This window comes from Musca autumnalis, unplaced genomic scaffold (assembly GCF_047663935.1).
Source record: "Musca autumnalis isolate F117 unplaced genomic scaffold, ASM4766393v1 scaffold_1, whole genome shotgun sequence".
Lineage (NCBI taxonomy): Eukaryota > Metazoa > Arthropoda > Insecta > Diptera > Muscidae > Musca > Musca autumnalis.
In genome coordinates, this window is record NW_027411644.1 from 174,194,897 (window position 1) to 174,222,000 (window position 27,104).

General features: G+C 36.3%; 3 protein-coding genes across 3 annotated transcripts; 2 read left to right on the plus strand and 1 right to left on the minus strand.

The window, feature by feature from the left end:
* Positions 1–2,558: 2,558 nt before the first annotated feature.
* On the plus strand, positions 2,559–4,153 carry mora (cysteine and histidine rich domain containing protein). Its single transcript, XM_073959031.1, has 4 exons — positions 2,559–2,806; positions 2,992–3,340; positions 3,404–3,815; positions 3,887–4,153. The coding sequence occupies exons 1-4, from the start codon at positions 2,746–2,748 to the stop codon at positions 4,151–4,153; spliced, it is 1,089 nt and encodes a 362-aa protein (XP_073815132.1). The 5' UTR covers positions 2,559–2,745.
* Positions 4,154–4,266: 113 nt separating this feature from the next.
* On the minus strand, positions 4,267–5,311 carry LOC141388768 (RWD domain-containing protein 1). The gene is made up of 2 exons (XM_073959032.1): positions 5,131–5,311; positions 4,267–5,071 (listed from the first exon to the last, which is right to left on the minus strand). Exons 1-2 carry the CDS (start codon positions 5,204–5,206, stop codon positions 4,413–4,415), a joined length of 735 nt encoding a protein of 244 aa, XP_073815133.1. The 5' UTR covers positions 5,207–5,311; the 3' UTR covers positions 4,267–4,412.
* A 7,744-nt stretch (positions 5,312–13,055) lies between these two features.
* ATPsynE (ATP synthase, subunit E) lies at positions 13,056–13,883 on the plus strand. The gene is made up of 2 exons (XM_073959033.1): positions 13,056–13,191; positions 13,316–13,883. The coding sequence occupies exon 2, from the start codon at positions 13,366–13,368 to the stop codon at positions 13,612–13,614; it is 249 nt and encodes an 82-aa protein (XP_073815134.1). The 5' UTR covers positions 13,056–13,191; positions 13,316–13,365; the 3' UTR covers positions 13,615–13,883.
* The last annotated feature ends 13,221 nt before the right edge of the window (positions 13,884–27,104 follow it).

A 27,104-nucleotide genomic window follows, 5' to 3' on the forward strand; every position in this document is an offset into this window, starting at 1 on the left:
AAAAGTTCGAAAATGTTCGGAAAATTTGTGCGAACGATAACTCTTGAAGGAAGTAACCGATTTGGTCCATACTTTGCACATTATGAAATTTCTACCAGACTTAGATGAGTTTCCAATATGGACTTAATCGGTAATCTTCGAGTACCTCCCACACAAAATTTCAGAAAAGTTCAGTTTAGGACCTGCTCTCGAATCACCTTGGTTTTTGTTGTAACATCTTGTATTCACTGACCCCTATACGAAGGTACAAGTTTCCTCAGGGGCAAGTCCATACTTCCTGAAAAAATAGCCTGAAAGTTGAAAAACAAACCCTATGACACCATGTTCATGGGTGGAAGGGCAAGATTATTCTCGAACGGAAATTCCGATTCCGGCCAAAATTAGGCCTTCGTAATATTGTTTCCAAACTTTTTTTAAGTTCGTAGATAAGCCATATCGGTCCACTCCTTCAGGTACCTACCCCACAAAATTTTGGATAAGTTCACTTTAAGACCTGCAATTGAAATTGAATTTGTTGAAGCAACTTACATTCGCTGCTTCAATTACGTTGTTTCAGGGGCAAGTCCATACTTCTTGAGAAAACAGCCCGAAGGGTGTAAAAACCCCCTATGACACCCCCATGGTCTATGACGGTCCATTCCTTTAAATACCTTTTCCGCAACAACATTTTTGTCGGTTCATACGACCAAAATTTTGAAACCCCCTAAATACATACATAAGTTTTTTTGTGAAAATAGTGTTTCAATTTGCACAGGCTGAGGGTATATCTCTGTCGGCAAAGCCGACTGATACTTTTTAACTTGTTTTAAGTAATTTTATTTCCTTTTCCTATGTGTATGCAATCGCAGTAGGTGTGGAAACCTTTTTCACCGAATCAAACTAAAACGAGCGTTTTCGTTATCAGGACAATATTCCGCACATGGTACTGGCGTGGTATTTTTTTGGTTATAGCCCTATTATACACTTTAAAATATATGTATGTACTTTTCTTGTTTGGGACACACTAATATTGCGTGGAAATTTTCCCGTCACTGAGAACCAATTACATACTATAAAGTACAGAAAGTGGATGGCAACCCTATATGGAGGCTGTGGTCAAAGGTGGACCGATATCACATTTCTGTTCTAAACTCTGAAGCTGAAAAACATCCAACGTTTGAGTAAAGTGTTGTGTCATTTCTGGTGGAAGAATAAAGAAAAAATGAAACTTGGCAGCACTTTGTATTTTATTCATCTACCAGAAACGACACAAAACTTTACTCAAACGCTGTAATATACATTGGTATGTTCCAGTACTGCACATTTCTACACATTTTTACTATTTTTTTCGATAACATAAAGGAAAAATCGGTTATCGGAGTAAAAATGTGTAGAAATGTGTAGTACTGGAACAGACCACATGTAATATGTAATAGCTTTGTTCCTTTACTTTTTTAATGGTAACCCTGCGTTTACACATGACAGGACAGTTGACTACATGTATTGATTGTCAAAAACCCTAAACTTGCCTGTGTGACGTAGGCGTCCAGACAACTGCAAATACAGTTGTAAACTTATGAATGAAAATCGTCGATTTCTTTTTGTTTTCCGTTCACATGTTATTTTTTGTACATATTCTTTTGTTTTCAAACACATTTGAATTATCATCTCCCTTCTTTTTCACAAAAATGTCAAAAATTTGTTAACCCGGCTGTCTGTGAAAAAATGATGGACAACAGCGAGACAGCCGACAAATGTATGTATGTGTTGGTAAATCAGAGTTGTATTTGAAGACAAACTGTCTGGTGTAAACGCCTAGTAAGGGTGGTAAAAGAGAAAAGTGTCAAAATTGCTCTATCATGGACATTTTTACCAGAAAAGTAAAGGAACGGAAAAGTGGTAGATCTGGCAGCAATGTCAAAAAGAAACATAAAAAAAATCAATTTTCGTCTTTTATTTCACAGTTTTTAAGTCTGTGTTTAAACACACAAATTTCTCGGGAGAGTAAATTGAGTTTTTGGGAGAGAGCGGAGAGGAAAGAGCTCCTCAATACTCTTTCCTACCCCCTATTGCCTAAAAACTGAATTTACTTTCCCGTGTGTCTAAACACGGACTAATTTAGTTTTGTCAGCGTTCGACTTTTTCTTCTGTTTTACGCCCATTTTCTTTTTCATTGTGAAATAATCGTCAAACAAAAGTCGAAAAATCAGTTCTGCCATTTTTTACCTGCAGAAATTTTGCTGGTAGACTATGGTAGAAGAGAAAGCCATTTTCGCTCTCTCTCCACTCTCACTCTCTTAAAAATTGCTTCCAGTTTTGCCATTTTTTGGGGTTAAGGCACGCTTTGCAGGTTAAAAATGGTAACCTCAGGTAAGTAAAGGAACACAGCTAATGTAACAGTAAAATACCACAATTAAGGATGATTCGTTATATTTTTTTTCTCAGTTCGATAGAAGATTTTTGTCACACCTTCCCATGTAAATGCCACCACTGTGCGACGGTTGACGACTCTGATTGTGTTCATCTATGTTGTATACAACTCTGTAGATAAAAGATGGTGCCAATAAACCTCCAGTTTTATCCAACAGCTGACAAACATTGAGAACGTTGGTGGTGTGCTATTTTGGTGCATATTCTAGAAACAAACGGAAATTTCGGGCAAATTCCTATCATAAACAATTCCTGACTCAATAAATAAACAGCAGACACAACACAAATTATTTTTATTCATAGAAACAATTTATATAGAAAAACAAAGACAAAAACATGCAACGCTGCTACAACAGAGGCTGCGGACAAGAGTTCGACCCGGAAAAAAACAATGATGGCAAGTTGTGGAAAATAAACATAACCGTTAAGTTAAGAGTTTGAGGAATTCTATTAGGGATCAATGAATTTTTATTGATAGTAGAGTATATAAATGGGAAGCAAGTTTAGAAGACACGTTTCCACGGAAGGACTTCTTTTCTCTGTTCTAAAAAATTCAATGACTCATTTTTTTATTGCTTTTAGATTCCTGTCGCCATCATCCAGGTGCGCCCTTCTTTCATGACGCCTACAAGGGTTGGTCATGTTGCAACAAGAAATCTGTGGACTTTACCGAATTTCTAAGCATTAAAGGTTGTACTTTGTCCAAACATTCGAATATTAAACCACCAGAGCCTGAGAAACCTAAGAAGGAAGAAAAGGATGAACAGGAAGAAGTGGTGCAAATTAGAGCACCCATTAAAGAGGCATTGCCAAGGCCACCTGTGGAAACCGCAATGACATCAATCACCGCTACCGTTGCACCAGCCTTAAAAGAACTTATTGATAACCTGGTGGCCAAGGATCCAGCCAAGGCCGAAGTAAATGGCACAGAGTAAGTTAACATAAAGTAAACAAAATGCCTAAAGTTAACTAATTTTCTATTTTTAATTTGTAGTGAAATTGCAATTGGTACCAGTTGCAAAAATTCTGGATGTACATATTCCTACACTGGCACATCTAGCGATTACGGTGAATGCCAGCACCATTCAGGTGTACCAGTTTTTCACGAAGGCATGAAATATTGGTCTTGTTGTCAACGTAAGACCACAGACTTTGCCGTGTTTATGGCACAACAAGGTTGCGTCAATGGTCAGCATAAATGGGTTAAGGACAACGAAGACAAGCGAGTGGTACAGTGTCGCTATGACTGGCATCAAACAGCTACCCAAGTTATTGTATCGATATACGCCAAGAAATACCACTATGCCAAGAGCACGGTAGAAGTGAATCCTATACGTTTGCATGCCATTCTTGTATTCCCAGACCAAGAAAATGCCAAATTTGAATTGGATTTGGAATTAAGAGGAGTATGTGTATCAAAGTCTCTTCCTTGTAAATATAACATACTTACATCGTATTGCATGCTTTCTTCTTTCAGATCATTGATGTAGAGAATACCACAGCCCACATGTATGGTACCAAACTTGAAATAACCATGCCCAAGGCTGAACCAGGCTCCTGGGCGAAATTGGATTTCCCTCGTGAAAAATTGCCACCTCCAGTAAAACTAGGCCAACAGGTACCCCAAAAGAATTCTGGAACTGGTGGAGATTCAGATGATGACTTTAATTTAGATGATATTGAATCAATTTCCCATGGTGTAACGTTAACAGAATTAGCCTCAAAAAAACCTGATCTGGACTGATTTAGCCATTGCAAATAACAAGCCCATTACTCTACCCACAAAACAAAATCATCTCTTTATATTTAAATGTTGTACAATTCCTGTCTATTTTCCACTATAATCTTCACTCGATATTTTTAAGGTTTTTAGTGTATTTTTCAAATTTTGTATAACGCATTTCTATTAAGCAAACCCATATTTTCATTCTTCGTTTTTATAGTGTGTATAAAAAATATAACATAATTCCTAAATAACACTAAAAAATCCACTGTGTTTTAATTTAGTCACTGTCATCCCCGGGCACCCAATCTTCATCATCATCGTCGTCCTCATCCAAGTCAATGTCATCAATGGCCTGGAATAGACTTTCATCGATTTTAACATTTTCAATGCTTTCGCCAGCTTCCATAAGGAATTTAATATCAGAATCATTGAGGGTGTTGTCGCGCATAAACAGTTCACGGCCTGTAAGCTTTTTGTTATCACTCAACTTTTCACGCTTAGCAGCTATACCCATGCTCTCCTCAAATTCCATTTTCCACTTCATAAATGTTTCCACTGTCACACGTGTTCCCTCAAAACGTTTGCGTTCCGCTTCCTCAGCCTCGAGCAGGCGACGTTCACGTTCATCCTCTTGGGCCTTTTTATAGTCATCCCAACGTTCATTTAGCCACTCCTGGGCTGTACTGACCAATGTGAAAATCATTTCCATGCCAATATTTTCTTCAATTGTTGTTTTCAAATGATCCAACAACCGCTGTTCATAGTCATCTTCAAAGTTTACTGGCTCGTCGATTTCCACAACTGGTGCCTCATCGGGATATGTTGGAGTGTACGTAAAAACCATTGTACAACTAAGGCCATTTTCTTGGGTTTCCTTATCAAATTCTTCTGTGGCTATGGGTATTTGGAACTTGTGAAATGGCTCCTTTTCCAATACTGCAAAAAATAGTTGTTTAATACCTACATTCATATTTGCTACCAACGGATAATCTTACTCTGCATATCTCCGCAGTATATTGAGTCCAGAGCCTCAATTTCATTATTTTGATCCTCTTGGTAATTTCTACTCATTATTAATATTAGCAAAAACCAAACCTAATTGCAAAAAATAAAAATTCCGTGGCGAAATGCAGCTGTTTTGTTGTTTTGAGGTTATACGAACTGTCAACATATAAACAAAGAATATAACAGTGCTGCCAAGTATAGATGATGACGACAACCGGCAAAATTGCGAAACGTAAATAAACGTTACGTAATTAAAGGCTACGTTTACATAAAATTTAAATAAAAAATATCTTTATAATTTTCAAAAAAAAAAAGCCCGGGTACATAAGAAGCTTCGCCGCCTGGCTTTCTTGCCTTGCTTTATTTCGGACATAATAAAATAAAAGAATAACGAAAAGGGCTATCTAATTCTAAGTTGTTTCGGTCTTCACTATTCTTTTATTTTTATTATAGGTCTGTACAATAACCCAGAAGTTTGTACAAATTTGTACAACCTTTTACAAAATGCTGTTCGATAACAAACTTGCTCAAAAAAGAGAAATGAGAAGTAGTTGCAAGTACTTGCAAGAACTTGCAAATACTTTTTACTTGCGAAGTTATCGAACAGGCCTATTCATAGGTAGTGTAAACACCAGTGTGGCACTTTAGCATTTTTGCAGCTAAATTTAGCATTATTTTTTTGTATTTAGCCGCAAAATTTCCATTTGGCATTTAGCATTTTTCCATTATAAATTTAGCATTATTCTATCCACGAAATCGAAATTTTAAGCATAGTACACACGGTCCAACAAAACTGACAGTCAACGTACTTTTACGGCAATTTTCTGGCAAATAACAACTTTTTGTTAGCTAAAAATGATTGAAATACAACATTTAAGGTATGATTTATGGTCTGTTCCAGTACTGCAAGAATCTACTAATTTTTACTATTTTTTTCGATAACATAAAGGAAAAAATGTTATCGTAGTAAAAAGTAGTAGCTTCTTGCAGGTTCTGGAACAGAGCATTAGTGATTAGGAAAGTAATTATTCAGGTAGACTTTGATATTAACGAAATAGACTTCGATGACTGTCAGTTTTGTTGGACCGTGTGTACTATGCTTTAGTGATTTTTATTAAAAAATCTGATAACTGTTGGTTGAATTGAATAGAACAGCTGTTTGAACAGCTCAAAACCAGAGTTCGAAAATAAACAGTACCCTAACATAGTGTACCGCTCCGAGAACAGTATCACTAAAATATTTTTAGCGTTAGTGTTCCGGAACACAAACACTAAAAAATATTTTAGTGATACTGTTCCGGAGCACAACGATAAACGTAGTGTACCACATTTTGGTACACTAAAACCGTTGGGTAACGCAGTCGGAACACTAAAAATCGTAGTGCTCCGCAGTCGGAGCACTAAAAATCGTAGTGCTCCGCAGTCGGAACACTAAAAAATCGTTGTGTACCACATGTCGGAACACTAAAAATAACATAATGATAATGTACCACACACGAGTTTATTATGATTTGCGAGGAAAATTAAATATTTATAATTTTAAATCCATGTGCGTATACATATTAGCTGTGTTCCAGAACTAAAAAGTTTTTACAATTTTTACGACTTTTACATTTTACTCGAAAAAGCGTTCCCGTACACAAAAAAGTTGTAAAATGTTCACTTCTCTTTAAACAAAAATGGCGCTGAATGACGCTCTCTTTAAAAACTTTTTACACGAAAAATTTGGGCGAGTAAAAAAAAGTAACATGGTTGCCGGCGTCTGATTGGCTGATACGCCGACTTTGACATTTGTTCTAGTTTTTTGACGTATTTTGAAAATACTATTTTCCATTTTTCCGTTCCCGAACTATTTCAAAAAAAGTTTGTGTCAGAAAATATTTTTTACACTTCTCTCTTTTACGAGTTTTACTATTAAAAAGTACGGGAACGAAGCTATTATTGAATAACGTTGGGAACTTAAGTAGAAAAATGAAAAACATTGATTCGGTTGTTGTACAATGGCGCACTACAAATTGTAGTGTTCTGACTGTGGATACATGAGTTTATTATGATTTGTGAGGAAAATTAAATATTTTATAATTTTTTTAATAAATAAAAATGAAATTTAATAGAACACGTGAAAAACGCCTGATTTGGTTTTTGGACAATGGATCATTAAAAATCGTAGTTTTGGGCTGCGGAGCACAGAAAATCGTAGTGTTCAGACTGCCGGCTCACTAAAAATCGTAGTGTTCCGACTGCCGGATCTCTAAAATTCGTAGTGTTCCGACTGCCTGATCTCTAAAAATCGAAACAATGGAACAATAAAATTCGTAGTATTCGGCTGCGGAGCACTAAAAATCGTAGTATTCCGACTGCCGGATCTCTAAAAATCGAAACAATGGAACAATAAAAATCGTAGTGTTCAGCTGTGTAGCACTAAAAATCGTAGTGTTCCGACTGCCGGATCACTAAAAATCGTAGTGTTCCAACTGCCGGATCACTAAAAATTTTAGTGTTCCGACTGCCGGGTCTCTAAAAATCGAAACGCTGTTAATTATAAGTTCTGAGTAAAATTAAATATTTCATAGGTTGTGGGACGAGTAAAAATTAAAAATAAAAATTAATAAATAAAATGCACGCGTTTTAAATTAGTTACAAACGTTGAGAGCTCATCTTAATTTGTATTTATTAATTTTTACTTGACCCAAAAGCCATCAAATACTTAATTTTCCTCATAAATCATAATAAACAGATGATTACCTAGAAGTCGAACAGTAAAATTTTTACTGCTCCATCGTCCAAAAACCAGTCAGATGTTTTTCACATTTCCTACTAATTTTTATTTCTTAATTTGTATTTATTAAAAAAACATAAAATATTAAATTTTCCTCACGAATCATAATAAACTCATGTGTGGTACATTACCTTATTGTATTGCACGTGCTACACTACGATTTTTAGTGCTCCATTGTCCAAACCCCAAATCAGATGTTTTCCACATTTTCTTTTAATTTTGATTTATTTAAAAAATATATATATATATAATATTTAATATTTAATTTCCTCAGAAATCATAATAAATTAATGTATGGTTCATTACCTTATAGTTTCAAAACGTGGTACAAAACGATTTTTAGTGCTCCAGCACGACGATCTTTGTGCTTCATTCCACAAAAACTAAATATTGTTTTTTTCATAATCTTGACCAAATTTCGCAATGTGTTTAACTTATTTAAACATACAAGGATGGAACAGTTTATCTTAATTTTTATTTGATCAAATTTAACCAAATATTTAATTTTCCTAAGAAAACATAATACCTTTATTATTTGTTATGTTTTTTAGTGATCCGGCAGTCGGAACACTAAAATTTTTAGTCCTTCGCAGTCGGAGCACTAAAATTTTTAGCCGGTACTTTTTATGGGACCTATTCCAAAATGTTGACTCTATGTCCACACTTTTTGATGGAGAAGGATTTTGGAACCTTAAATGCCAAATCAAAGCTAGTAAAATGTAACCGTTTTATAGGGGCTGTATCAAAACATGGACCGACCTAGTCCATCTTCAAACTTGACCCGACTGCAAACAAAAGACGCATTTTTTAAGAATTCAGTGCCTTATCTCAATTTTTGTGGATGCTAGAGTGATTACCACAGACCGACAGACATGCATAGATCGACTAATGTTTGGTTTACATTCGGCGTCGTTTCGTGATTTCGAAGGCGTTTCGTGATTTCGCGCGGAATCAAGCAAAATTTATCATGATTTCGCATACAAAAATGAAATCATCTCATTTCGCGATTTCAGAGAAATCAACATCGAAATCACAGTACTCATGATATACAACCCTGTTTTTGCCCAAAATAGTACCAAAAGTTGCAACACTTTTCACGTATCACAATAAACAAGGTAGATGGTCAGTTGCTGCAACAAAAAATTGTATTATAAAAATGTGTAAACAATGTGAAAAAATTAAGTTACTTTGTTACAATGATATGTTCCATTGTGTTCCCGTACTTTTTTAACGGTAATGTTAGAAAAAAGAGCGAATTGTCAAAATCTGCTTTCCGATACAAATTTCTTAAAAATACGGGAACGGAAAAATGACGGAAATTGCAAAAACTCCAGCAGAAATGTCAAAATCAACGTATCAGCTATAATATTCAGATGCCAATAAACATGCTGCTAGTTTCTACTATGCCAAATTTGTGTAGCAGAAAACAAGAGAAAAGGGTATTTGTTATTCAGCGCTATTTTCGTTTAAAGAGAAGTGCAAGTCTTGCTAGATTTCGGAGTACGGGAAAGCATTTGTAGCACTAAACGGAAAAACTACTGCAAGTAGTGATATTTTGCACTTTCTGAACACAACCAAAATTTATTATTATGATGTCTCAACGATAAAATCATTTTTTATTTTTTCATTTATTAGCATGGTTTAATAAGAAAGGTTAGCCAAAGCTTTATGTCAATTTAAATTTTTTCATTCGAGTATGCCTAAAACTTCAAAACATACTGTGTATGTGTGTGTGGTGTTTGAATAATATGCCAAACAATTTTAAAAACAATCGAATTCAATGATTTTTAAAATTGTTTTTAGACCATTTGTATGGAAGAAATTGGTGAGATTTGCATTGAAACAATCATTTTATTATATTCACAACTCGATTATGTGGAGAAAACTTAACACTTCATTCATTTTTCGCGTTTTTTTATAAAATCCTCAAAAATGCTTTGTAAACAAACCCACTTGTTGCTTTTATTTTGAAGTTTTAGGAATTCAAGAAAAACAAGGGTTCTATAGATTTTTTTCATTTAAATCTACCTCTTTACTTATACCATGTTTATTAGTATTATAACCAATTAGTACGATATATAGATAATTTTACGATAATTTTGTAAATAAAGCAGTAAAGTTCTATATTGTCGTATTTTTTGATGACTAATTCAATTTACAACATCTCATGGTATAAGTAAAGAGGTAGATTTAAATGAAAAAAATCTATAGAACCCTAGTTTTTCCTGAATTCATAAAACTTCAAAATTAGTAAAGAAAAAGGCAACAAGTGTGTTTGTTTACAAAATACCAATTTTGAGCATTTTATAAAAAACGCGAAAAATGTATGAAGAGCCATGGTTTCTCCACATAATCGAGTTGTGGACATGATAAAATGTTTGTTACAATAATAAGCTGAAGGATTTCTTCCATACAAATGCTCTAAAAACAATTTTGAAAATCATTGAATTCGATTGTTTTTAAAATTGTTGGCATATCATTCAAACATCACACACACATACAAAGATTGTGTATATTGTTTTGACGTTTTAGGAACAGTCGAAAGAAAAAAATTAAATTGGCAGGAAGCTTTAGCTAACCTTTATTATTAAACCATGCAACATCTTGTTTTGAAAATTCATGTTCGATCAGCTGCGCATATGCATCTACCTTGATAATTGTGATATGTTTGAAATCAACAAAAAAATAAGTATAAACAACGGGGTGTATTTCAGGATTTCGTGAAATCCTGTGGATTTTGGAGCGTAAGTGTAAACTTGGCATAAGGGGTACTTTACACGGTATGTTTTTTACATATGAGTTGTCACTTCTGCCATACAAAATGTATATGCAAAGTGACAACTCATATGTAAAAAACATATCGTGTAAAGTACCCATAAGAATTTTATCATATATATACTTTATCATGGTTTAATAAGAAAGGTTAGCTAAAGATTTCTGTCAATTTAAATTTTTTCTTTCGACCGTTCCTAAAACGTCAAACAAAATACACAATCTGTGTATGTGTGTGTGCTGTTTGAATAATATGCTAAACAATTTTAAAAACAATCGAATTCAATGGTTTTTAAAATTGTGTTTAGAACATTTGTATGGAAGAAATTCGTCAGCTTTGCACTGATACACACATTTTATAATATCCACAACTTGATTATGTAGAGATTATCTAGACACTTCATTCATTTTTCGCGTTTTTTATAAAATGCTCAAAAATGGTATTGTAAACAAACCACTTGTTGCTTTTGTGTTTACTAATTTTGACGTTTTAGGAATTCATGAAAAACAAGGATTCTATAGGTTGTTTTTATTTAAATCTACATTTTTACTTATACCATGTACTTTATGATTAGTTCAATGCGCTACAAACGGAAAAACCAACCTTATGCCAAGTTTACACTTGCACTCTAAAATCCACTGGATTTCACGAAATCCTGAAATACATCCCGGTGTTTGCACTTATTTTTTGTTGATTTCATACATATCATAATGATCAAGGTAGATGCATACGCGCAGCTGATCGAACATGAATTTTTCAAAACAAGTTGTTGCAAATTGAATTAGTCATCAAAAATATACGACAATATAGAATTTTACAACTTTATTTCGAAAATTATCGTAAAACTATCTATATATCGTATTAATTGTGTATAGAACCCGTTCCCGTACTCCGAAGTCTAGCAAGACTTCTGCCAAGTTTACACTTGCGCTCCACATCTACCTTGTTTATTGTGATACGTGAAAAGTGTTGCAACTTTTGGTACTTTTTTAGGCAAAAGCAAGGTTGTATATCATGTGTACTGTGATTTCGATGTTGATTTCGCTGAAATCACGAAATGAGATGATTTCATTTTTGTATGCGAAATCATGATAAATTTTGCATGATTTCGCGGGAAATCACGAATCGCCTTCGATATCACGAAAAGACGCCGAATGTAAACCAAACATTACACTTCTCTTTAAACAAAAATAGCTCCGAATAACACCCTAAATACGATAGCTGATACGTTGATTTGCTGCAGTTTTTGCAATTTCCGTCATTTTTACGTTCCCGTATTTTTTAAGAAATTTGTATGGGGAAGCAATTTTAGACATTTCGCTCTTTTTTCTAACATTACCATTAAAAAAGTACGAGAACGCAATGAAAAATAGCATTGTAACAAAGTAATCTAATATTTTTTTCACATTGTTTAAAAATTTTGATTCGAAAATTTTTTGTTGCAGCAATTGACCATCTACCTTGTTTATTGGGATACGTGAAAAGTTTTGCAACTTTTGGTACTTTTTCAGTCACAAACAGGGTTGTATATCATGTGTACTGTGATTTCGATGTTGATTTCGCTGAAATCACGAAATGAGATGATTTCATTTTTGTATGCGAAATCATGATAATTTTTGCTTGATTCCGCACGAAATCACGAAACGCCTTCGTAATCACGAAAAGACGCCGAATGTAAACTAAGCATTATACAATAACAGCAACACACGCACACAATATATTTATTCAGAGAAATAGGAATTTCACAACACAAATGTGTATCAAATAACTTAAATTAATTCTAAAAACAAAAAAACATAATTTTTGCAAGTTTTTTAAACATTTATTTTCACTTTTGTCATCGTTTGAGTATTTTTGTTTTTCTTCAACACACACAACAAACAAAGACATCATAAAACAGTTGCATTTTTTGGCAGTTTATGACAAAAAAACTGGGCTGCTTATAATAATATGGTGTTTTCGTTTATTTACTTTTTGTATGGTAAATGACGCAAAATGTTGCCTGTTTTAGCAAATAAATGACGAAACAGCTCCAAATGACGAAGAAGTTGCTAAGTCCCGGTCCACACTAGTGTGATTTCATTGAAAAAATTTCATGAAATTATGCGTCTCTAGATCGACTCTCATAGTAGAGTAAAATCATAAAATTGCTGTAGTGAGGAATTCTATTTAAGAACGCCTATTTTCATGAAATCTTTTAATGAAATTCACGCTAGTGTGGACCGGGACTAATGTAAATTGGACATTAGCTGCAACACTTTTTCAAATCTGGTCACACTGGTAAACACCCCTAAATTATTCTACCATGCTGTGTACTATGCTTTACGTTACGTTACCCATACGTTATATTTACGAAAGTGTATCGCTATCGCTTCTCTCTTTTCTATTGACATTTCTGTAGCCGTCTGTTTTGACAATTGTATTTTGACATAATTTAAGGTTAGAAAAATTTTAACATCTCTTGTGAACTTGGTTTTCTGTGCAAAATTAAGCAAGCAGGTAATTTTTTTCATATAAAATTAATAAATTTGCAATAAATTCCACTGATAAATTGATTAACAAAATATGAAAATGGGCAAAATTGTGTTAACATTTTAATTCAATGCATTTTTCTACTTAACAGATTTTCTCTACTGATACCCTCGGTTGCCGCACATTACATAACTTGCAAAAATGTCTCAAGCTCCAGTCCGTGTATCTCCCTTGATCAAATTCTTCAGATGGTCCTTGTTGACTGTCGGCGTTGGCTACGGTGCCTTCCACCAAAACCGTCTATCCAAGAAGGAAGAGAAGGTTCGTGAAATCGAAGCCCAGAAGAAGGCTGTTCGTGACGCCAAATTGGCCGAGGAGAAGAAAATCAGTGCCGCTGCCGAAATGCGTGCCTTGGAAGAATTGGGCAAATCTACACCCAAGAAGGCATAAGTTCAACGAGCCAACAAGTTCTTTGTACATTTAGTTATATTTAATTAATGAAAACAAACAAAAAAAAAACATCAACAACCAAACGACATCATTTGGATTTAAAAAATCTTTTTGGATGGTGTTTGTAAAATGTTTCGAGTGTGGTGACGACATCAGTGGATTCCAAAATTGGGTTTTCTTTCTTTTGATAATTTTCTGTTGCTTAAAGTGATGTTTTGTCAATGGAAAGAACTATTAAATCGAGCCCTCTTGGGGAGTTGTATTAAAAATGAATAGTGTTTGTATTAAACAAGGTTTCGAAAGTGTGTTGCTTGTATGTTCAAGCTGTGGTATTTCCAGTGATATTTAGTAAATATCCAGTTTTCCAAGAAGTCGAATTTGGAATATGTAACTCATTGAGTTACTTGTTGAATGCATGACCAAACCTCCCTAATTATACAAAAGAAAAATCAACAGTGATATAATAGATGTGTGTGATTTAACAAATTAGGGGAAATTTTTAGATCGAATATTTTATTATTTTAAAACCTGGAGAATATGAGTTAATATGTGAATTTTCCATAATTTTATTGAAACTGTAATAATTTTAGTGCACAAATAAGCCACAATATGGTATTTCCTTATCATTCAAGAATAGTTCGATGAACGACTGAACATTCCCAACGCCAATCTTTCCGACCGTGGGGACGACATTTCCACTACGTGCACAGCACAATCTAAAACAATAGTAGGGCTTATGGAACTTTTTTAGGTGGGCATGTCCAACAGCGACATATATATACGATTCCAATGTAGATAAAATCTTAAGGTTGTAGGTTTCAACATCCAATATTTGTTCGAATTCATAAGTCTTTCAGATCTTTTAAATTATTCATTTTTTCATGGGCTCTGTTACTCCTCCTAAAGTTTGTTCAACCCATGATATAAGCATGCATGAGCAGATTTTCTTGCTTATCACACCAATCCGAACAAGTCGGGCTAACGCCCGACCTTCTGCTTTTGCCACTTTCACGGCCAATATTTCGGGTTTATTGTGTTCAGGACAATAACCGCAGTCTGTGGTAAAAATTTAAAATAAATCGCCGCGCTTAAGTCCACAAATTTCTCTTATACATTGTAATATTTACCCAATAGCCGGTCTTCGGCCGAGGACTTAAGACTTGCACAGCTACGCGTTGAAACATTGAAGGCCTTAATCTCGGGAAGTATGGACATTCAGGGTCATGAGATCTGTCTGTGATAAAAATTTCAATAGAATCAGAAGGTCACATGTAAATCCGTCCGTCTTTTTGTCCAACTATCAGTTCTCCATTTTTGACACCGCGTGATTGAAGTTAAAAGAAGAAGACATACATTTAAGGAGTTATGGACCCCAAAGAATTGGCGTCTTGCTATCTGAAAGGATCATTTTATCATTTAGATTTTTTATACCCTCAGTATTTATGCTAACGAGGATATATACACTTTCATACTGGCAAAATGTGTGTGCCTCATCGAAATAATGATTTTAGACTCCCAAGTATGTTTGGACGATATCGGTTTCAGGCAATTTGGAGTCGATTTAGCAATGTCCGTCCATCTGTCTGGCTGGTGCGCACGATAACTCTCGAACGGACGAGCCGATTTGGTCCAAAATTTGGCTTTCTTAATATTTTGTCCAAACGTAGTTTAAGTTCGAAAGTGAGTCATACCGATCCACTCCTTCAGGTACCTCCCCCACAAAAGTTCGAAAATGTTCGGAAAATTTGCGCGCTTGATAACTCCTGAAGGGAGTAACCGATTTAGTCCATACTTTGCACATCGTAACATTTCTACGAGACATATATCATATTTGAATATGGACTATATATGTATGTCAACTTCTTCAGGTACCTCCCACACAAAATTTCAGAAAAATGCAGTTTAACCCCCTGTTTTTGTAACTATTTTTTGTTCGTTCGTCTGTAATAGTAATAGTTTAGGCATCCATAGCTCAGCCCCCAGATGATACGGATCGTAGACGCGTTCCATATATAGTTAAGAATTCCTCCTTTAAAAACCAGAGCTCTATATATCCCCTGAGGCGAGTAAATCGATCTACAAAATTTGACAATTCGTTTGAGAAGAATAAAAACTTCGCTGCCCACCCCCCTACTTCCTGAGAAAATAGCCCGAAAGCGTTAAAACTCTAAGGCACTGTGCGTACGATAACTCTTGAACGGTTTAGCCTATTCGGTCCAAAATTTCAATAGTAATATTCGTAATATTTAGTCCAAACTATGTTTAAGTTTGTGGGGGCCACCGTGGTGCAATGTTTAGCACGTCCGCCATGCACTCAGAAGGTCTGCGGTTCGAATCCCAGGCCAAGCAACATCAAAAATTTTCAACGGTGTCAAAATTCCCCCTCAGTAATGCTGGCGACATTTCCTGAGTATTTAAGCCATGAAAAACTTTTCTACAAGTGGTGTCGTAAGACGCCGTTCGGACTCGGCAATAAAAAGTAGGTCCCATATCATTGAACCAATATGAATCGGCGTGCACTCATTGACATGAGATAAGTCTCCCTTGTCCCTTCTGGGATGTTGTGGGAACATATGTATGTATGTTTAAGTTTGTATATTGGCACTAGCGCACTAGCTCCCCCCACCCCCCAAAAGTTAAATAATGTCACTTAATTGGTACGCGCTATATCTGCTGAACGGAGCAACCGTCCAAACCTTGGATCTCCTAATATTTTGTCCAAATGTAGTTTTACTTCAGAAATAGGTATTCTCCTTACAGTACCTCCCCCAAAAAGTTTGTAAAAAATTGTATTCTTCTCATACGAATTATCAATTTTTTTAGATCGATTTACTCGCTTTAGCGCAAAAGTAGAGCGCTGATTTAAACGAGGAATTCTTTACGATATATGGAACGGGTATACGGAATATTAGGTATGTATGACTTCTTGGGACTGAGATATGGATGCCTAAATTATTACGAATATAGACGAACGAACAAAAATTAGTTACAAAAACAGGGAGTTAGTGCAGTTTAGGATCTGTTCGAAGAACCTTTGGAAAATTATACCGATGCTATTCTTTGTGGTCCTGTTTAAGCGATATTATGCTTTTCGTGGACAAGTCCATGCTTCCTCACATCGTGGTCCAAAACCTCTAAGTTATACGGTGACCAACTGAAATGACTGGTGGGCACAAAATCTATCCATTCATTCAAGTACCTACAAACCATGGCACAAATACCCAGGTAGTGGCATCGTAAAATTTTAAATATGTTATGTCAAAACTTTATGTTGTTGTGGAAATTACAACAATTTTTTTTTATAAAGGGATTTGACTTTTCATATTCGATCAGCTGGTGTGATACCACTCCCTGGTAGTTCTGCCATGCTACAAACCATATACATATATTTTTGTCGGCAAGTGGCCACAAAATCTGCGTAGCCGGTATGAGTCCATATTTACATTAGGCAATTCTCCTTGCGGCAATTGTCAGTTTGTTGGTGAGAGAGGGTGTTGAGAGGCAAAGGGTTACCATATGCCTCACCTGTCTCTCCATCAAACTGACAATTGCCGCAAGAAAATTACCAAATGTAAATATGGGGCTCAATTCTGTTTCTTTGGCTTTGTTGCGAGGCCCTTTAAATGCAAAGTCCAGCCCTGGACAGCAATTAAATTTTTTGCGTGGGGTACCTTAGAGGAGACCTTTTTTGCCTTCGTGGCGGTCTCAAAACCACGTCAAAATTTAAAGAATCCCTAGCCCCCGATTGCCGTTAGAGATGGAGGAGCTAGGGATAGCTAATTATTAGCGAATGGGTTAGTATTTTTCTAATGAGGCACTTGGTAGGGGTAACCTTTACTACGTTGCAGGTTAGCCATGCCATGTTAGTGTTGTTAGTGTTAGGGGTGGCAAAAATTTGTTTGCATTTGCCACATAGTCGTGGTGGCAAATGTTTTGTTTCGAGGAAATCGTTGGGGTGTTGGCGAGGTAAGTGATGTGATGTGGGCGGGACTTGGGGTCACTAAGATGGTCTGATGAAGCCCTAAGTAAAAAAAGGAGGTAGTGATCATAGTTGGGCGGGCGATATATGGGTCAACAGTTGGGGGTACTGTAGGAGATGATGCATCTTGTGTTAGTTAAGTGTATATGTTGTGTAGTCTTCATTAAATGATTGCTGCATGTCAGGAGTAGGGGTTGATGGGTTGGGACCACACCCAGAGAGGCGACAAAGCTAGTCGGTGCCTATAGAAAAATGACCCCCCTATTACAGATCATGTAACAATATGGCGCCCAAGAAAATGTGATCCGGATACCAATCCGGATGTTATAGAGAAGTGTGTGTCCCCCAAACACTTGGAAATAGCCCAGTAGTAGATTAGCAATAGCCCAACATTTCCAACTCGAGCTTCAGTATCCAAAGTGTTTCCATAGCCATTCTGGACATGAGCTAGAATGTTGTATGGAGTGACACATCTTGGAATACTGAAGCAAAAGTGGGTAAATGAAAATATTCAAAACAGAGAAGGATTTGGCCTACCAGGTACAAAGTTGACCTAGGATAGTTGCAAATCGTTCTCTGGGAAAAGTGTTAGCTGTTAGTGTTAATATATCTGTGTTGTGAGCCTGTTCAAGTGTAAGATAGCCGTCCTATAAAAATGTTAGGATTTGTTGTATCTGTCCAGGTTGAATAGTCAAGTATGTTATCGTGAAGATGATTCATTACGTCACATCTCAAACTATGAATTTTATTAGTGATTTCTTATTAAGTGTTTTATGCATCACCCCTTTATGTTACTCCTTGAAAGACCGAAAATCACCGCACACATCACATCTCGTCCTGAAGTCCTCATAGTAAAGAAATAATTGACATTAATAATTATTATAGTAAGATATTACATGCGTTTTCCCTTGTACTAAAAACGTTTTCTCGTTGGGGATGAATGAAGCAACTCGATCAAAAACTAAAGAAAAAATAGAAAGCGGGACAGACCTGAAATTTTTGATTTAAACAGATCATAACCTCGAAATGGAAGATACCAGCCAAAACAATCAGGGTCAAATTAGGGATATGTCTCAGACAATCAATGTCAGCTCACCGGTTACAAATTCTTTGGGTTGGTCCACTGTATCTGCAAGGGGCAGTGGGAGGTGATCCTCAGACTGGTGAAACAGCTCAGGGAAACTTAGTAGGACAACGAATCCTGGAAATTAAAATGCAAAAGCTGAAAACAGAAATGAATGATATAAAGAGAACATTAATTAATTTGACCAAGGCGATACAGGAAGGGAATAGAACAGGGGAACGTGGTCAGGTACCAGAAAGGCCAGGAGTTTCTACTAATAGGGCAGCAAACGTAGCTTCTACTAGCAGGGACGCAGACCCTCAACCGAATCCAACATCAGGACAAGTAAAAAGGTCCTACGGTTCCAAATAGCAACCCCACATCCTCAGCTACTAATGGGACCAGGGAATATGATACGCAACGGCAAAATTCTTCTTCTGACCAGTCGGTTCCGACCCAGAATCACAATTCGGTTCCATTTGATCCCCGGTATGGTGTGAGAATCAATAAGTTAGGTTTACATTTCGATGGTTCATCAGGACTTTCAGTCCAAGAGTTCGTTTATCGACTGGAATATTTCCAGCGCCAATATGGTATTCCGTGGGCCGAAATAATACGCGATTTCCCCCTTATACTTACTGGAAAGGCGGAATCGTGGTATTAATTGTTCGAAAAGACCAACAAATTCCATGATTGGTAGGAACTTAAATACAACTTATTAAGCCAATATCAGTCGTCCAAAACAAATGTTGAGTTGATAGCTGAATTGGCCCAAAGGAGACAGCAACTAAATGAGTCCATTGATGCCTTTTTCCATGTTATGGATCAGGGCTAAGTTATTTCAACCAGTGCGAGATTTCGACATGATTAAAATAATGAAAAGGAATATTAGGGAATGTATATTGTTATTGTTATGTTATTGTATTGTTTATCCCATTCAGGTTTCTACTGTCGCTCCGCATAGAATGTAACGAAGCGGAAAAGACGTTCCTTAGGAGAGAAAACAGACCTTGCATTCCACCCCCATCTCGACCGATAAGGCAGGCAAATGAAATAGATGTTGACAGTGGTTATTATCATGAAGAAGAATACCAGGATAAAGGGGGAATCGAAGAGGTTGCTGCCCTACAATCGGGGCGACAAAGGAACCCAAATATTATTTGTTGGAACTGTCAAAAATCTGGGCACACGTTCCGGGAATGCGAGTCAACAACCAGGGCACTGTTTTGCTATAGATGCGGTAAACCCGGAACAAAAACTCCACAGTGCGAAATTTGTAAGCAGGGAAACCGGAACAGGGGCGTGGACACTATGGGGGGCCACGTCCAACTGCAAACCCCTAAAGATAATTCAAAATTTTAAAAATCGTTCAAAAACTAATGGGAAATCTATATTAGGATATTTAACTAAAGCTAATGATGGGACCTATGATCCCGATATGAGACATTATGTATCATTTGAAACTCGAAAAGAAAATTATGATAGGGTCCGAGCGAGAATAATGGTTGAAGGTGAAGTTCCAAAGGAAACTGTATCAAAAATCAAAAAAGTGCGTCAGAAATTTAAGGATAAGCGTAATGAAATAAAAATGGTGATTGAGTCCGTAAATAGGTTTAATACTAAAATTTATCCACGGTTGTTTTCGGAGGTAGAGATTCAAGGGGTCAAAATTAGAAATGGGAAAAATTGTAGGGAATTCTTAGAGTCCATAGATGCCGATATTAAACCAGACTAGAATTGAAATATAAAGAGAAAATCAGAGAATTAGAATTTTTCCTTTGTCCCGACCTAGAAAGAGAATTGTATTTGGGTATAGATTTTTGGAAATCATATGATTTGGTGCCCAGAGATCTGGAAGTAAACGAAATAGATGTCCAAAATTGCCAAAAGACATTTTGAATGATGAAGCCTATAAGCTTCACCCCCATGATTTGTCACCCCAACAACAACTAAACAAGGCCATTGAAAACTTTGACACTTTCGAAGAAAAGGGTTTGGGCAAAACTACTTTAGAAAAACATACCATCAAGTTAGTGGAAGGAGCGGAACCTGTAAAGGACCGACATTATCCGTTATCCCCAGCTGTCCAAGCTATAGTGTACGAGGAAATAGATAATATGCTCCGGCTCAATGTAATAGAAGAGAGCGAGAGCCCTTGGAGTAACCGTACCACTGTAGTCAGGAAGCCGGGGAAAAACAGGTTCTGTCTCGACGCTCGTAAATTGAACAAATTAACTGTGAAAGACGCTTGCCCACTTCAAAATATTGATGGGATATTAAGCAGAATAGACGAAACTTACTTCATAAGTAGCGTCGATTTAAAATATGCCTTCTGGCAAATCGAGCTAGATGAGGAAAGTAAAGCCTGCACTGCGTTTACGGTACCCGGGAGGCCATTATACCAGTTTAGGGTAATGCCTTTCGGGCTCTGTAACGCAGCGCAGCGCTTATGCCGACTTATGGACAAAGTTATCCCTCAGCGCCTAAAATAACACGTTTTTATTTATCTTGATGATCTTTTAGTAATATCCAGCGAATTCGAAGAACATCTTCGAATCCTAAATGAAGTGGCAATATGCCTTAAGAAAGCTAATTTGACCATAGGAATGAAAAAATCCCAATTTTGTTTTCAGGAACTAAAGTATTTAGGTTTCATCATAGGCCAAGGGAAATTAAAAACCGATCCAGATAAAATAAAAGCTATTAGAAACATAAAAGTGCCCAGAAACCCACGTGAAGTTAGAAGTTTTCTAGGAACCGCGGGCTGGTACCGCAGGTTTATAAAGGATTTTGCAACTATATCAGCTCCACTGACGGACAATCTTAAAAAATCAAAAAAGTTCGAGATTAAGGAAGAAGGCATCAAAGCATTCGAAAATCTCAAAAAGGCTCTGATCTCAGCTCCCGTGCTACAGCACCCAGACTTTACAAAGCATTTCTACATACAATGTGATGCCTCTGAGTATGGCATAGGGGCCGTTTTATATCAGTTAAGCGATAATCAGGAAGAACACCCTATATCCTTCTACTCACAGAAGCTCAACTCGTGTCAAAGAAATTATAGCGTGACCGAGAAAGAGTGCTTGGCGGCTGTGATGGCTATTAGAAAATTCCGCCCGTATGTAGAAATGATGCCCTTCACTGTGATAACCGACCATGCATCCTTAAAATGGCTAATGTCCTTAAAGGACTTGAGCGGTTGGTTAGCACGGTGGTCTCTCCAATTACAGTCCTACAATTTTGAGATCCAACATAGGAAGGGATCGGAAAACGTCGTGGCCGATATGTTGTCTCGGGCTCCCATAGATAATGAAGTAAATGAACTAAATATGGAAGAATTTCTCGACTTTGAGACAACTGAATTTGAGAGCGATGACTATATAAATCTAATAAAGAACATTAGTGAGAATACCCAAAGACTACCTGATCTCAAGATAGACAATGGTATGGTTTAAAAGAAGATTCTTCCATGGTTTAATAAGAAAGGTTAGCCAAAGCTTTATGTCAATTTAAATTTTTTCATTCTAGTATTCCTAAAACTTCAAAACAATATACACAAACTGTGTATGTGTGTGTGGTGTTAGAATAAAATGCCAAACAATTTTAAAAACAATCGAATTCAATGATTTTTAAAATTATTTTTGGAACATTTGTATGGAAATAATTCGTCAGGTTATCATTGAAACAAACATTTTATCATATCCACAACTTGATTATGGGGAGAAACATTGGTCCTTCATTCATTTTTCGCGATTTTCATAAAATGCTCAAAATTGGTGTTGTAAACAAACCCACTTGTTGCTTAATTTTGAAGTTTTAGGAATTCAAGAAAAACAAGGGTTCTATAGATTTTTTTCATTTAAATCTACCTCTTTACTTATACCATGGATTCTTCCTAATCCGATAATCGGTGATGAATTTCAGTGGAAGCTTTGGTTACCAACAGCCATCACTCATGAGATACTTGAAAAGGCACTCACGTCCCTTACAGCGTGTCATGGGGGTATAACCAAAACGCTTGAAAGAATCAAAAGATTTTTCTATTGGCCAAACATGACCAGCCAGGTGAGACTATATGTCAAAAATTGCCAAAAGTATCAGGAAGCAAAAGCTAGCAACCAACATTTAATGCCTGAGATCGGGAAAGAAGTGATTACGGACAGACCTTTCCAGAAATTATACGTAGATTTTCTGGGGAAGTACCCCAGATCAAAAAAGGGGAATGCCTATATTTTCATTGTTGTCGATCACTTCTCAAAATTTACATTTTTGAAGGCCATGAAGGAGGCTAAGGCGGCAAATTTTGTCCAGTTTCTGATAGAAGAAATATTCCACAAATTTGGGGTCCCCGAAGTTATTCATAGTGACAACAGGGCCCAATTTGTGTCAAAAACTTTTCAATCCATGATCGATTCATACAAAGTTACCCATTTAAGGACTGCCTTCTACTCCCCCCAGTCCAACGCCTCTGAGCGTGTGAATCAGTCCGTGATCACCGCTATAAGGACATACCTAGAGGAGGATCACAGGGACTGGGACCTATATTTAAATGAAATTGAATGTGCGTTACGTAATTCTATACATTCCGCAACAGGAATGACGCCAGCTAATGACTAAGACAGACCATGAGTTGAAAGACCTCCAGAGGCATGAAAAACTCGAGATGATCAGAGAGAAAGTAAAAGAAAACCTCCATAGAGCTTATGGGAGAAGCGCGGATAGATATAACACGTGGGCCCGAGTAGTAAAATTCAGACCCGGTCAGGAAGTATATCGTCGGAACATTGTTCAATCTGACTTTGCGAAGCATATTAATGAACAATTTTGTAAGAAATTTCTTAAATGTCGGATTGTAAGACCGGTAGGGGCAAATATGTATGAACTAGAGGATCTTAAAGGACATCCCGTAGGTATTTATCATGTAAAGGATATTAAATCCTAATGTGCAATATTGTATTGAACCTGTGGTACTATTAGAACTAAGCATTTATGTTTGTGTTGTCCTAATAGTGTTTTGGTTTAGTATAATAGTGCAATATTTTGATTTAGTACCTGTGATAAATCAAGTACCTGATATTTGAATGTTCGTGAATGTCCAATTTTTAGACCATCCATAATTATACACTACTCCAGATTATACACCTTTCTTAATTATTCCTTTCCTAAGTATACCCTCGTCCTAATTATACACTGCTCCTGATATACACCTTTCTAATTCTACCTGATTCCTAACTCTTATGTTACACGCTGAAACTTTCCCATTATTTTGGCGTTCTTAGGTCGAGTTCCCCATTACAGTAATTTCATAAAATTACTTTTGTATGGAACTCGATCTATGAACGCCAAAATAATGGAAAAGTTTCGTATGAAAGTTTTAGCGTCTAACATAAGAGTAACCCTGCGTTTACAAATGACAGGACAGTTTACTTCATGTATTGATTGTCAATATCCCACAACTTGCCTGTGTGACGTAGGCGTCCCGACAACTGCAAAAACAGTTGTGAAATTTTGAATGAAAATCGTCGATTTCTTTTTGTTTTGCGTTCACATATTTTGTTTTTGTTCATGTTTTTTTGTTTTCAACACATTTCAATTATTATCTCACTTATTTTTACAAAAAATTTCAAAAATTTGTCTTCCCTACTGCCTGTGAAAAAATGATGGACAGCTGGGAGACAAACGACAAATGTATGTATGTGTTAGTAAATCAGAGTTGTATTTGAAGACAAACTGTCTGGTGTAAACGCCTAGTAAATATACACCACCCGGTCTTAAGAAAACATGCTTTTAAGCAAAAACTTACCGAACCCACGGTCCGAGTAAATCCCATCCTCAGTCGTAGGGGTTAAAGCATGGCGCAATTACCCAGGTAGTGGCATCGTAAAATTTTGAATATGTTATGTCAAAACTTTCTTTATGTTGTTGGGGAAATTAAAACAAAAATAATTTTTTTATAAAGGGATTTGACTTTTCATATTCGATCAGCTGGTGTGATACCACTACCTGGTGGTTCTGCCATGGGTTAAAGGTTCGAATCGTCAGTGTCAAAGCATATCCTAATGCCCAATAGCTACAATGAAAGGCACAATTCACCAAGTATCTGAACTTATGACGAAATACAATAAAGTACTTCCCTGATTATATTGCCCGGCTCATCTCAGGGCGTGAGAATTCCCCACTTTGGATATTAGTCACAATACATTCCACATGATTCACTAGGCCCATCGCACACCACCACTGCCGGCATACATTGGCCAGTGGTGGAGTTTTGTTGCGAGGCCCTTTAAATGCAAAGTCCAGCCCTGGACAGCAAAAAAAATTTGCGTGGGGGTACCTTAGAGGAGACCTTTTTTGCCTTCGTGGCGGTCTGAAAACCACGTCAAAATTTAAAAGATCCCTAGCCTCCGATTGCGGTAGAGATGGAGGAGCTAGGGATAGCTAATTATTAGTGAATGGGTTAGTATTTTTCTAATGAGGCACTTGCTACGTTGCAGGTTAGCCATGCCATGTTAGTGTTGTTAGTGTTAGGGGTGGCAAAAATTTGTTTGCATTTGCCACATAGTCGTGGTGGCAAATGTTTTGTTTCGAGGAAATCGTTGGGGTGTTGGCGAGGTAAGTGATGTGATGTGGGCGGGACGTGGGGTCACTAAGATGGTCTGATGACGGCCTAAGTAAAAAAAAGGAGGTAGTGATCATGGTTGGGCGGGCGATATATGGGTCAACAGTTGGGGGTACTGTAGGAGGTGATTCATCTTGTGTTAGTTAAGTGTATATGTTGTGTAGTCTTCATTAAATGATTGCTGCATGTCAGGAGTAGGGGTTGATGGGTTGGGACCACACCCAGAGAGGCGACAAAGCTAGTCGGTGCCTATAGAAAAATGACCCCCCTATTACAGATCATGTAACATCTTCTGCCAGACTATGAAAATTTTCATGTACGTGAAAATGAGTTTATAGGCAAGAGGTGTGAAGGGGGTGAAACTCTGTACACAAGGTTCTGTAATCTGAAATTATTCTTTGTGTTTAAATTCGTAACTCTCAAACCAATGTAAAACAAGGGAAATATCAACATTTTCATTTGATTTCATATACGTGTGTGGATGTCAATGAAATTTTAGAAGAAAATGAGAGTTTTCAATGAAAATGTCCATAGTCTGGCATAAGAATATGAAAATGTGAAATGAAAACTTTTATAAAGAAGAAAACTGTCAAATAAAAAAAAAAAAAATTATACAGAAAATATTTTTCATTTCAAATTTTCATAGAACAAGAATCCAGCCCTTGGACTTTGATTCGATAATAGGTCTGTTCAATAACTCAAAAGTTTTTACAAATTTGTACAAATTTTACAAAATGTTCCAGAACCTGCAAGAAGCTACTATTTTTACTACGATAACAAATTTTCCTTTATGTTATCGAAAAAAAATAGTACCGTTGTACTAAAATTTGAGCATTAAAAATGATGCACCACAAAACAGTTTGTGTTAAAAACCACCACAAATCTCTACTAACTAAAGCTGTAAACAGATACAACGTTTGGGTAAAGTTTTGTGTCGTTTTGGCCGTTTTTACACTGTTGGGCATGATGCCGAAAAATTCAAATTCATTTGAAATATATGCCGGCAAACAGATAAACGCTGGACTTTGGTATCGTCGTCGCCCTGTTGTTGTTGTTTTTCTCTAGACGCCCAACGCAAAACTTTAATCAAACGTTGTATCTGTTTTCAGCTTAAGCCCAAAAAAACACTACCAAAATGTGTAAAAACAGAAAAAAATTGTTACAACTGTTACAAAGAAAAAGAGAAATTTAAAAAATCACACATGCATGTTTTTCTATTTCTTTACTAAAATATTTTTATTCTATATTTTGAACACGATCTACCATCTAAATTTATTAATACTTTATTCGCTGCTCAATATATTGGTCTGTTCCCGTACTTTATAAAGTGGTAAAAGTCGTAAACGATTTTCATATAAATTTTGTATACGGAACGCAAAATGTGTAAAAGTGGTAACAATTGGTCTGTTCCTTTACTTTTGAAAGTGGCAAAAGTAGCAAAAGTTGTAAACTGCCCCATATGAATTGTATGGTGTCTGAAGTAAAGGAACACTTTTCGAGTAAAAAGTGGTAAAACTTGAAGATTCTTGCACGTAAAGGAACAGAGCTAATTGTAAAAACTTTTTAGTCTGGAACAGGGCTTATTACTTTTCGTTTGCTTTAAAAATGATGACAATAAACAATTTTTCTTAAAAATCGCTAAAACCGCTACCTTAAACAGCCAAAATCGCTACTGTAGTGGTTAAAAAGTGGTTGTTGTACGTCACAAATCACCACAAGTAGCGGGAAAACCACCAAGATGGCAACCCTGCTCTAAACCAATGTAAATAAAGAAGAAAGACAAAATAAAAACAAACAAAAATGATACATTCCTCTCTTCTTTCTCTTTT

Excerpts from the sequence above, each read along its gene's own strand:
- LOC141388768 (XM_073959032.1), bottom strand. The coding sequence starts at position 5,206 with ATGAGTAGAAATTACCAAGAGGATCAAAATAATGAAATTGAGGCTCTG. Across the intron at positions 5,072-5,130 it reads ATACTGCGGAGATATGCAGA|TATTGGAAAAGGAGCCATTT; the intron begins GTAAGATTATCC and ends TATTTTTTGCAG.
- ATPsynE (XM_073959033.1), top strand. The coding sequence starts at position 13,366 with ATGTCTCAAGCTCCAGTCCGTGTATCTCCCTTGATCAAATTCTTCAGA.
- mora (XM_073959031.1), top strand. The coding sequence starts at position 2,746 with ATGCAACGCTGCTACAACAGAGGCTGCGGACAAGAGTTCGACCCGGAA. Across the intron at positions 2,807-2,991 it reads CCCGGAAAAAAACAATGATG|ATTCCTGTCGCCATCATCCA; the intron begins GCAAGTTGTGGA and ends TATTGCTTTTAG. Across the intron at positions 3,816-3,886 it reads TGGATTTGGAATTAAGAGGA|ATCATTGATGTAGAGAATAC; the intron begins GTATGTGTATCA and ends TTCTTCTTTCAG.